The sequence below is a fragment of the Hydractinia symbiolongicarpus genome, chromosome 9, assembly GCF_029227915.1.
Source record: "Hydractinia symbiolongicarpus strain clone_291-10 chromosome 9, HSymV2.1, whole genome shotgun sequence".
In the NCBI taxonomy this organism is placed as follows: Eukaryota; Metazoa; Cnidaria; class Hydrozoa; order Anthoathecata; family Hydractiniidae; genus Hydractinia; species Hydractinia symbiolongicarpus.
In genome coordinates, this window is record NC_079883.1 from 19,951,426 (window position 1) to 19,963,964 (window position 12,539).

At 35.8% G+C, this 12,539-nt stretch overlaps 1 protein-coding gene across 1 annotated transcript; it reads right to left on the minus strand.

The window, feature by feature from the left end:
* Window positions 1–5,786: 5,786 nt before the first annotated feature.
* LOC130657043 (ras-related protein Rab-11B-like) lies at window positions 5,787–7,205 on the minus strand. Its single transcript, XM_057460004.1, has 2 exons — window positions 7,045–7,205; window positions 5,787–6,682 (listed from the first exon to the last, which is right to left on the minus strand). The coding sequence occupies exons 1-2, from the start codon at window positions 7,178–7,180 to the stop codon at window positions 6,543–6,545; spliced, it is 276 nt and encodes a 91-aa protein (XP_057315987.1). The 5' UTR covers window positions 7,181–7,205; the 3' UTR covers window positions 5,787–6,542.
* Window positions 7,206–12,539: the final 5,334 nt, after the last annotated feature.

Consider the following 12,539-nt stretch of genomic DNA (forward strand, 5'->3'; position numbering starts at 1 on the left):
AATGGCCGCTAATTGCGAAGGCCATTATTTAGATTCTTCATAATTTACTGTGTTTTTGACCTCAAATTTCACTATGCCTGGCGAAAATTGATCTGAAAATTGGAGCTGATTTTATAAATATCATCACAAAGGATTGAGTTAGTACCAGATAACTCACAACGCTTTGCTTCCTTTGTTGGGCGTAGTATAGTGGTGAACCCCATGGCTCGCAAGCGAGTTGCGCCCAACTTCCTTTTTATCACCCCAGAAGATCGCAACTCGGCGTTCTTTTTCGTGAACTCTACACCATCATAAAGAAGTTGATTCCCTCGTACCTCAAAATCATTATAATGCCTCGCATCCGGATTACCCAGCTCCTCGCCAAGATGGTTATAGAGGGAATCGATCTTTTAACCCGTTCTTTCTGGATTAGTTTCAGCGCACTTCCCTGTTGTTCTTCCGGTGCTGGCGTTGCACTAGTGCCAGGCCGTGCAAGGCCTCTAGGCCCAGTAAAAGATCCATCATCATTATCATTATTATCAAGATCAGCCTCATGTGAAAACTCGCCGTCATTTCATATGTTGGATTAATAGGCACTTATTTTAGCAAAAAAACAACTAATAATAAACTAGTAATGAATGATAGTGATATATTTGGAAAAACCTTGGAACTCTATCCTGAATTAAAAAAAAATGTTCGCTATTAAAGCGAAAAAACAGCGTGTCAAGGTGAGCCATATCCCATCGACGATCAATCAGAACGAGGATTTGTATGTAGATATTCCCAATATGGGGCAGAATGATGTGATATTCCCTGGAAGTCTTCGGTTATTGTTTGATCTGGAATTGACTGGTACAAATACGAAACGTACTATCGTTTCAAATATTGGCAAAAGTCTGGTACAGACTCTGAAAATCACACTAAATGGAAACGAAATTCAGAGTATCGACGACTACAGAGTGTTCGTATTTTATAGAGATTTGTGAATATCGAAATTTGAACGTGAAAATAATTTGATCCTTGAGGGGATTAATCCAAATGATGGATTGCAAGTGAAAGCTAGTGATCATGTAGGTATCGACGAAAAAAAAGCGATAGTTGCAACCTATGGCAACACATTTTGTATCCCACTTGGAAAAATGTTCGAATTGACTAGGGATTTACCGTTCTATCAGCCTGGGCTACAACGTGACTAGTTGCAGTTCGTTCTCCATTTTGTAAAGTATCAGGATGTTATCAAGGATGCAGTTACAGCAGCAGTTTGATCTACTACGGCAAAGCCTGCTGATAGTGCTTACAAGATCACCAACATCTCCCTTGAATTCGACAAGGTGAATCATCAGAAACTCGCGAGTAGTATGGTGTCCTGGTACGGTCAGTTCGCATTACCCTTTGTGAGGGTGCTTCGCAGTAAAGTGATGACTATAAAAAAGGAAGAGACAAGCCATAATTTGACGATGTTAACACCAGCAAAAAGTTTAAAAGGAGTCTTATTACTGTTTATACACCCATCAAAAGTTAAGTCGTATAGCGGTATTAACGAAAATTTTTATAATCCGAAGATTGAAAAAATCTCGGTCACTGTCGAGGGCGAACCCAATCAATTGTATTCATCCACTATGCTTAGAAAAGATCAATACGAGCAAATTGAAAACCTTTTTGGTATCCACGATTCAACAGTCACGATAGGACAGTTTACGACCGAGAGATATGCGCTTTTTATTGATTTTCGATCATCTCCTGACGCAGAGCTGCATGCTTTGGGAAGAACTCTCCGGCACGAAAAAGGCCGACAGGACTGGAGATAAACGATGTTATATCTATCTACTGAACGATGCCCAGCTTAACTTCTTAGACAACCGATTTCACAGCGTGGAGTATTAAAGTAAATAATAGATGTTGTTTTAGAACCACACACATCAATCTTTACAGGACCAACAGGCTGTGGAAACACAGCGTGTCCTTAATCTCCTTGAAAATGAGCACTTGAAGCATTTCCATAACATCATTATCCTGTGCCCAACTATACAATGGAATAGCACATACCTCAAGAGATCCTCGCTTTGGCAAGATGATTATGTATTATTGATTAATCCCAAGGATTAACTGTTTAAATGGATTGAAAAATTATCGTCACTGCCAGCCGTTAGGAAACTCTGTTCATTATTAATGATATGGTTGCTGATGAAAATTTTGATAAAAAACGACAGTCTCTTCTTGAATTATCTCGGGTAGACATCGAAACCATAGTCTCTGGTTATTAACACAGTTCTACACCGGTTTACCGAAAAATTTGAGACGACAAAAGAAACAGCTGTTCCTGTGGTACCCCCATGAGCGGTCAGATATGAAATTGATTGATGAAGAAACTAATATGATCAGTGACTGGGAGGATATCAAGGATCAACTAATAAAATCAAAACATGCATGCTTGTATGTGAGATTGGAGCATCCGAGAAGCTATAAAATTTTGGATTGATTGGTTTCATGGATCGATTTGGTCCACAAAACGATGTGACATTTATTAAAAAAAAAATCAATATGTTTGATCGGATACTAAGCTGAATGCAAGAAAAAATAATCGTACCACCCAGTTATTTTGGATCCATGACAAATATCATTTTTTTTATTGGGCAACGCCTCGCCCAAATGTATACCTCTCTTGTCCTATGTTGGGAATTGGGTTGAACATTTCCAACATTTCTATATTAAATATGCTGATAAATCCGGATAGCGGGTCATCAATAGCCAGCGTCGAGTTTTCCCTTACTCATTTGAAACCACAGCAAGGCAAGTTTTTTTATCACACACCGTACGTCAAGCGATACGATGTGACTTTTGATTCCGTCGAGGAAAAAATTGTCGTTTATTTTCCAAAAGAAACACAAGACGACACCTATGTGATGACGCTATGCCAGTACCATGATCCCTCCGCTGATCTTGTTGAATTCCATAGCTATACATGGCATGATACCGCACACTACACTACACGACTACAATAATATAAAAAATGATAAGAGCACTAGAAATTTTAAGGGTTTTAAGGGTGGCACTTTTTAGAAATTTACATCGCATTGGGACTTTTTAAAATGTGCTGCCAGCCCCCTTAAAACCTTTGTGATTTTTGTAATAACGATCTATGGGAAGGATCCGAATATTCCTGAACGACTTTCTAGAGATAGGGAAATGTTACTTCTGGCGCAATGCACATCTCGCACACGCGCACGCCCACGGTAGGCCACAACAAGTCCCTAATAAGCGGCGCTTAGACATGCCTAGCCATGGTTATTCCCTATTATACATTAATGAGTAAGGATAAGTCCGTATAAAGTGATGACGTCATTAAAATATGTAGAATAGGAGGTCCAAAAAATTTTTAACACAATTCCCATAATATTCTACGCGCATATCAAAGGTTAATTCCCTATCATACAAAAATGAGTAGAAAGGGGGTGTTAATGCCGTTTTAATTAGTTTATATTATGTTTATTTCCCTGTAATGACTGGCTGTGTTTAATGGAATTAGAAAAACCCCAATATTTTCCATATTTGTAGTTTTGTATTAGCCCGACTGTAAAGATTAGAAAAGTATGTTTTTCCCAATTCTTATGTGCTAGTTTCTTGTTTATGGTAATGCATTTTATTTCCTGTCCCTTTTCTTTTATTTATTTCAACAATAGTGTATCTCTAACTTTATTTTTTTTCGTAATATATTTCTTATCTGTGTCTTACTTTACGTAAATTCTTGTAGAAAATGCTTTTTAATAAATGTATGTTACTTTCCAAGTGACTTTGATACCATGTTTGTGATAACACTTTTCCCATGGAAAATATTCAAATTACATTTCGTTTTTATAAAAACAGCAGTCCACTTTATAAACATTAGTTCCACATTTTTTCCATGAGGGCTTTTATTGCTAAAGTAAGTTCCTCACTTTATTGCTTTCATGATTTTTTTCCGGTGAATGATATCTTAAAGAACACTTCACGGACACGCGGATTAGGCCACCATGAAACTGACAAGTGATAAGGGGCTATTTATTACGAAATTCCGTGGTCATGACGGACGGACAGAGGATACTTTAAGGACCAATAAAAATTAAAATTCTATCTACACATATGGTAGTGGTGAAACTAAGCATTATATTGAGAATATATATATTGTAGCTGCCTTTTTCACTAATTTTTTTTGTACGATTTTAGGAAAATTTTCTTGTAGGTCGACGTCTGACTAGTTAAGCGTGTGTGACGGACGGACCGTGATGGACGGACAAAAAAGTCATCTTGCAATTAGTGTTATCGATATCTCAGGGATTCTAGCTCATTTTATCTGTTATGCATCTGTGTTTTGAAACGATAATTCAAATAGTTGTGACAGAAATCAAGGAAACCATACCGTCCGTCCGTCACGATTTTCGGAAACTTCACGAAACATATAAATTACAATGATATAAAAGTGAGAATCACGTTTAAAAGCTGCGTTATTAAAAGAATATAATGTCCGGTAGTAATTAAAAAGGTGTACCATCCCAACACTCTCATTAGCATTATATATATGTTATTTGACTCAGCAAAATAAAAGTAAACTTTCGATTGACTAAAAAAGTGTAAAATATGCTCCTCGGTCGTGACAAAACTACTTTGTTTTAGTCCTAAAATCGGTGGAATGAGTTACAGTAATATCTTAGGTCAAAACATAAATTTAGGGTGATATTGTTCACAATTCAAAGTGTCCATCCGTCACGAATTTACCTGATACTATCAATACTAAAATTATGATCATATCAACGTTAAAGTACACAGAACAGTGAAAAGAGAAAAATTAGATATTAGTTTTATTTAAAGCAATCTTCTTGAAACTACTGATCACAAAGATGGCATTCCATCCACTCTTCGCTATTGCTGTAAACACCGCGGGATTTGAGCGCAAGTGACACTCGGGTTAAAACTCAATGGCAATTATAAATGATCACTCGCCATCCTTCTTGTGCCATTGTATATAAAATCTCTAATTTACAAACATTGGTCGAGCAAGTTTAACGGGGTGTCTTAGTGGCTGACATTTTATTAATTTAAAATAACGGCGGATTTCGTGACGGACGGACAGTTTAAAGATCTTCATTTTCATTAAACGGAGTAATATATCACATATTTTACATGAACTTTTTGTAAATTATGCACTCTGAAAAAATACGTTAAACATATTGAGGTTTAATTAAGTACAAACACCGTTAACGCCACAGATAAACTATGAGAACTAGAATTGGTGACGTGAGGTATAACGCATAACAATTTTTCACAGAAAAGCTTGAAAAACAAAATATTTGTGAAAAAATCTATTTAAATTATCTCATCCTATCCATATGGATCAGTATTGGTAAGATTTACATGGAAAACGTTGAAATAGAGTCAAATAATGTCGTTTATAAAGAACACATTTTTGTCCGTCCGTTACGCAAATTTTTTTCAAGTATCGATGTTGTCTAGCTAAAAAAACAAACAAAAAAAACGATTTGTTGTTTTCGTCCCAGCCACTACCCTATTATCAGAAAATAACAATATGTTTATTATTCTGAACGATTTTTGGAATAGTCCCATAACTTCTTGATAATTCTTTAGACTAGTTACTGATCCTTCGAGAACAAAGTTCTCCGTAAAACAATCAAATCTTTGCAATTGATAAAGCGATTTATTAATACCACAGTTTGCTGGTATCTAAGACGTTCGATAATACAATACAACGATTAAAGCATACTTATTTTGGCATTAACGAATCAAGGGTTAACACTGCTGTTTTTAGCAAAAGATTACATTAAAACAATTGATTTTACTGCCAATAAACATCTTACACTGTAGACAATAAAATATGTTTCGTTTACGACTTTGTTTGCACAGGGCTGACTATATTGAATGTTTGGCACAACAAGACAAACATAAACAGAAATCTACCATAATGACTCCGCACAACACTTAACACTGGCAAAAACGATACAAAATCTGTCACAAAATCAACTAAAACACGATCTTTTGAAAAATGTTCGAACTGGTCCAAACATTTTCCTGTGTGTGCTGACTGACTTCGAAGTAGAAGTGCAATTAAATAGCAGTTTGTTTGATGGGACGTAGAATTGGACCAGTTCATTTAGAAACACTTTATTTAACATAATTCAAACATATAAAGAAAAAAAGCCCAATACAATCTACAACTCTTTCTAATAATACAAAGTCAATACCTAAGTAGTAATTTCTACATCATTTTAACTTCCTGAAAGTTTTCTTTAAAAAATCTCACACTGAACACTCATTTCACTAAACAGCTATCAACAACATTTGTGCAAAAGTAAAAAAAATTGAGGGTATAATTTCACTCGGTATTCAACACGTATTATAAAATATTTAAAATCAACACAAATTTATTAACTGCCACAGAAAAATCAAGAAACTGCAAAACTTAGGCACAAATAAATTTATATTGTGTGTTTAACATAATCAAAAATATTACTTTAAATTCGATGCATTTTACATTATGAGTAGTGATTTAATAAAGAGAGAGAGGGGGGAGACTACTGGCAACACTTGTTTCTTCGGCTGTCCGGTTCATTAGTTGGTGCTACTTGGATAGTCTGCGCATCATGACTAGGCTGGTTGCCAGTTGGACTTGATGCATCTCTTATTTGCTTCTGCGACACAATGTGGTATATTTCTAAATAAACAGTGAAATGTTAAAAGCAAATTTAAAAACACGCTTTTCCTCCCTACATGGGGGGTGATGGAAAAAAAATTTAATTGACCCTTATAGGTAGCGTCAAATTTACTAAGTTTGGTTATGCTTTTGTTCTGTTTTTTTAGTTGCGTTGTTATTTAGCTTCTCACTGGAAGTAAATTTAGCACCTTTACAATTTTCTAGAACAGTCGTGAAAATAAATTTTGTAACTAATTTTCATTTGAAATATTAACTCAGTCTTAATGAACACTGCCAAAAAACGTAAGTGCATAAAAACAAAAGTTACTGGATGGACGAAGTATAAGATTAAGAACGGTTGAGAAAAATACAAATTTTAAAACCTTCTAAAATGTTTCTGAATGCTACTTCGACATTTGTGGAGTCTAACGCAGAAGTTTCTATGAATGATAGTTCGTTTCTTTCTAGAATAGAAATAAAAATATCAATCACATCAGAAAGCCTACAAATAAAATTCATAAAATAATGTCACGAATTACAAAATACAAAAATACATACAGTAAATGAAATTTTTTGTTACAATTACATACTTAATTTCATATTCGAGCAACATCCCACCTTTCTCCTCTGCGCATTTTTTGCATCCATTATTGGCATTTTTCGGATTGATAGTGCATCTTACAAACAGAAAAGTGTCGAATGTTGTTTTTAGAACAAGTTCTTCAGATAGCGTGGTATTTTCGTGGTCAGTTTGATTGTTCAATGCATGAAAAGCTGGGTAATGGATTGTTCTGGGTTTTTTTCTAGACGTGTAATTGCACATAAGAATAACATATTAAAAATGTTTAATATTTTCTTATCGTGTTTAAGTTTTTTGTGGATCTATATTTCAAATTCGTGTTACTGTTTTAGTTAAACATTGTAAATTTATAAAATTACAGTTTTTTTTATTTGTGTAAGATAACTCGTCATTTAGTAAGATTGATTGCTTTCTTTTTCCAAACCTTTCCTCTGATAAATTATGATAACATGGTTAATACATAGTAAAGGTGTTGACTCAGATGGCTGTCTTTCGTTCTTCAATAATTTTTGTTTTGGATTAATATAGCCACTGAGCCAAATAATGTGCGTGTGTGCGCAAAGGGGATAAACTTTGACATGGACCTTCTGCATAATAAAGTAAATTTTTGAGAATTTTAAAATCACAAGAGTTATAGAAAGTTTATTTGCGTTGTTTTTCAAATCAAGTATGTTTATAAACTTTCTTTGTTTAACTTCAAATAATGTTCTAAGGACGAAAACGAGTTTAACACAAACAGTATGTGACATTTTAAATGTTACTACCAGCTTTTAAATCGACATGTAGAATGGTAAAAAATTAAGGTACACCTTTTTTACGGTGTTCGAGTATATCTACACTTTGGCAGGTTGACATACAACATTACCATTACCTAAGGGAAGATATTTTTGGCGTATTTGGTGGTTGGACAAAAACCCGCTATTTTAAACTCCCGCGAAATCTCAACACTAAATCCAACCAATCCCCCCCTCGACTATAACAAGTTTCTAGTTTTTCAATATGGCGGCGTGAGGAATCACGTTCTATCCGCAACCTTAAAATAGTTCTTTTTGAGTCGAAAGGAGTGTGGGGCCAAAATGAAAAATTCTAGATTGTCTCGTCTTTGTAAGGTCTCTAATTTTTATCGTATGAGATACCCGATAATTTTTCTTTATTTTAATCGGAAAGTCAATATACACACTGCACTTTCCCGCTAGAATATACTAAATTCCGTTCATGAATGAGTTTATTAAATTTTTCATCTGAGGACGAGGTTGAAGCATAAGAAAAAAGAAATAGTCTGGCAACAAACAATGGTCTATTGTAAGAACTCTTTCATATGCAAATTTTTCGTCCCGAGACCTCCGCTACTGCTTAGCACTTCAAAATGGCCGCTAATTGCGAAGGCCATTATTTAGATTCTTCATAATTTACTGTGTTTTTGACCTCAAATTTCACTATGCCTGGCGAAAATTGATCTGAAAATTGGAGCTGATTTTATAAATATCATCACAAAGGATTGAGTTAGTACCAGATAACTCACAACGCTTTGCTTCCTTTGTTGGGCGTAGTATAGTGGTGAACCCCATGGCTCGCAAGCGAGTTGCGCCCAACTTCCTTTTTATCACCCCAGAAGATCGCAACTCGGCGTTCTTTTTCGTGAACTCTACACCATCATAAAGAAGTTGATTCCCTCGTACCTCAAAATCATTATAATGCCTCGCATCCGGATTACCCAGCTCCTCGCCAAGATGGTTATAGAGGGAATCGATCTTTTAACCCGTTCTTTCTGGATTAGTTTCAGCGCACTTCCCTGTTGTTCTTCCGGTGCTGGCGTTGCACTAGTGCCAGGCCGTGCAAGGCCTCTAGGCCCAGTAAAAGATCCATCATCATTATCATTATTATCAAGATCAGCCTCATGTGAAAACTCGCCGTCATTTCATATGTTGGATTAATAGGCACTTATTTTAGCAAAAAAACAACTAATAATAAACTAGTAATGAATGATAGTGATATATTTGGAAAAACCTTGGAACTCTATCCTGAATTAAAAAAAAATGTTCGCTATTAAAGCGAAAAAACAGCGTGTCAAGGTGAGCCATATCCCATCGACGATCAATCAGAACGAGGATTTGTATGTAGATATTCCCAATATGGGGCAGAATGATGTGATATTCCCTGGAAGTCTTCGGTTATTGTTTGATCTGGAATTGACTGGTACAAATACGAAACGTACTATCGTTTCAAATATTGGCAAAAGTCTGGTACAGACTCTGAAAATCACACTAAATGGAAACGAAATTCAGAGTATCGACGACTACAGAGTGTTCGTATTTTATAGAGATTTGTGAATATCGAAATTTGAACGTGAAAATAATTTGATCCTTGAGGGGATTAATCCAAATGATGGATTGCAAGTGAAAGCTAGTGATCATGTAGGTATCGACGAAAAAAAAGCGATAGTTGCAACCTATGGCAACACATTTTGTATCCCACTTGGAAAAATGTTCGAATTGACTAGGGATTTACCGTTCTATCAGCCTGGGCTACAACGTGACTAGTTGCAGTTCGTTCTCCATTTTGTAAAGTATCAGGATGTTATCAAGGATGCAGTTACAGCAGCAGTTTGATCTACTACGGCAAAGCCTGCTGATAGTGCTTACAAGATCACCAACATCTCCCTTGAATTCGACAAGGTGAATCATCAGAAACTCGCGAGTAGTATGGTGTCCTGGTACGGTCAGTTCGCATTACCCTTTGTGAGGGTGCTTCGCAGTAAAGTGATGACTATAAAAAAGGAAGAGACAAGCCATAATTTGACGATGTTAACACCAGCAAAAAGTTTAAAAGGAGTCTTATTACTGTTTATACACCCATCAAAAGTTAAGTCGTATAGCGGTATTAACGAAAATTTTTATAATCCGAAGATTGAAAAAATCTCGGTCACTGTCGAGGGCGAACCCAATCAATTGTATTCATCCACTATGCTTAGAAAAGATCAATACGAGCAAATTGAAAACCTTTTTGGTATCCACGATTCAACAGTCACGATAGGACAGTTTACGACCGAGAGATATGCGCTTTTTATTGATTTTCGATCATCTCCTGACGCAGAGCTGCATGCTTTGGGAAGAACTCTCCGGCACGAAAAAGGCCGACAGGACTGGAGATAAACGATGTTATATCTATCTACTGAACGATGCCCAGCTTAACTTCTTAGACAACCGATTTCACAGCGTGGAGTATTAAAGTAAATAATAGATGTTGTTTTAGAACCACACACATCAATCTTTACAGGACCAACAGGCTGTGGAAACACAGCGTGTCCTTAATCTCCTTGAAAATGAGCACTTGAAGCATTTCCATAACATCATTATCCTGTGCCCAACTATACAATGGAATAGCACATACCTCAAGAGATCCTCGCTTTGGCAAGATGATTATGTATTATTGATTAATCCCAAGGATTAACTGTTTAAATGGATTGAAAAATTATCGTCACTGCCAGCCGTTAGGAAACTCTGTTCATTATTAATGATATGGTTGCTGATGAAAATTTTGATAAAAAACGACAGTCTCTTCTTGAATTATCTCGGGTAGACATCGAAACCATAGTCTCTGGTTATTAACACAGTTCTACACCGGTTTACCGAAAAATTTGAGACGACAAAAGAAACAGCTGTTCCTGTGGTACCCCCATGAGCGGTCAGATATGAAATTGATTGATGAAGAAACTAATATGATCAGTGACTGGGAGGATATCAAGGATCAACTAATAAAATCAAAACATGCATGCTTGTATGTGAGATTGGAGCATCCGAGAAGCTATAAAATTTTGGATTGATTGGTTTCATGGATCGATTTGGTCCACAAAACGATGTGACATTTATTAAAAAAAAAATCAATATGTTTGATCGGATACTAAGCTGAATGCAAGAAAAAATAATCGTACCACCCAGTTATTTTGGATCCATGACAAATATCATTTTTTTTATTGGGCAACGCCTCGCCCAAATGTATACCTCTCTTGTCCTATGTTGGGAATTGGGTTGAACATTTCCAACATTTCTATATTAAATATGCTGATAAATCCGGATAGCGGGTCATCAATAGCCAGCGTCGAGTTTTCCCTTACTCATTTGAAACCACAGCAAGGCAAGTTTTTTTATCACACACCGTACGTCAAGCGATACGATGTGACTTTTGATTCCGTCGAGGAAAAAATTGTCGTTTATTTTCCAAAAGAAACACAAGACGACACCTATGTGATGACGCTATGCCAGTACCATGATCCCTCCGCTGATCTTGTTGAATTCCATAGCTATACATGGCATGATACCGCACACTACACTACACGACTACAATAATATAAAAAATGATAAGAGCACTAGAAATTTTAAGGGTTTTAAGGGTGGCACTTTTTAGAAATTTACATCGCATTGGGACTTTTTAAAATGTGCTGCCAGCCCCCTTAAAACCTTTGTGATTTTTGTAATAACGATCTATGGGAAGGATCCGAATATTCCTGAACGACTTTCTAGAGATAGGGAAATGTTACTTCTGGCGCAATGCACATCTCGCACACGCGCACGCCCACGGTAGGCCACAACAAGTCCCTAATAAGCGGCGCTTAGACATGCCTAGCCATGGTTATTCCCTATTATACATTAATGAGTAAGGATAAGTCCGTATAAAGTGATGACGTCATTAAAATATGTAGAATAGGAGGTCCAAAAAATTTTTAACACAATTCCCATAATATTCTACGCGCATATCAAAGGTTAATTCCCTATCATACAAAAATGAGTAGAAAGGGGGTGTTAATGCCGTTTTAATTAGTTTATATTATGTTTATTTCCCTGTAATGACTGGCTGTGTTTAATGGAATTAGAAAAACCCCAATATTTTCCATATTTGTAGTTTTGTATTAGCCCGACTGTAAAGATTAGAAAAGTATGTTTTTCCCAATTCTTATGTGCTAGTTTCTTGTTTATGGTAATGCATTTTATTTCCTGTCCCTCTTCTTTTATTTATTTCAACAATAGTGTATCTCTAACTTTATTTTTTTTCGTAATATATTTCTTATCTGTGTCTTACTTTACGTAAATTCTTGTAGAAAATGCTTTTTAATAAATGTATGTTACTTTCCAAGTGACTTTGATACCATGTTTGTGATAACACTTTTCCCATGGAAAATATTCAAATTACATTTCGTTTTTATAAAAACAGCAGTCCACTTTATAAACATTAGTTCCACATTTTTTCCATGAGGGCTTTTATTGCTAAAGTAAGTTCCTCACTTTATTGCTTTCATGATTT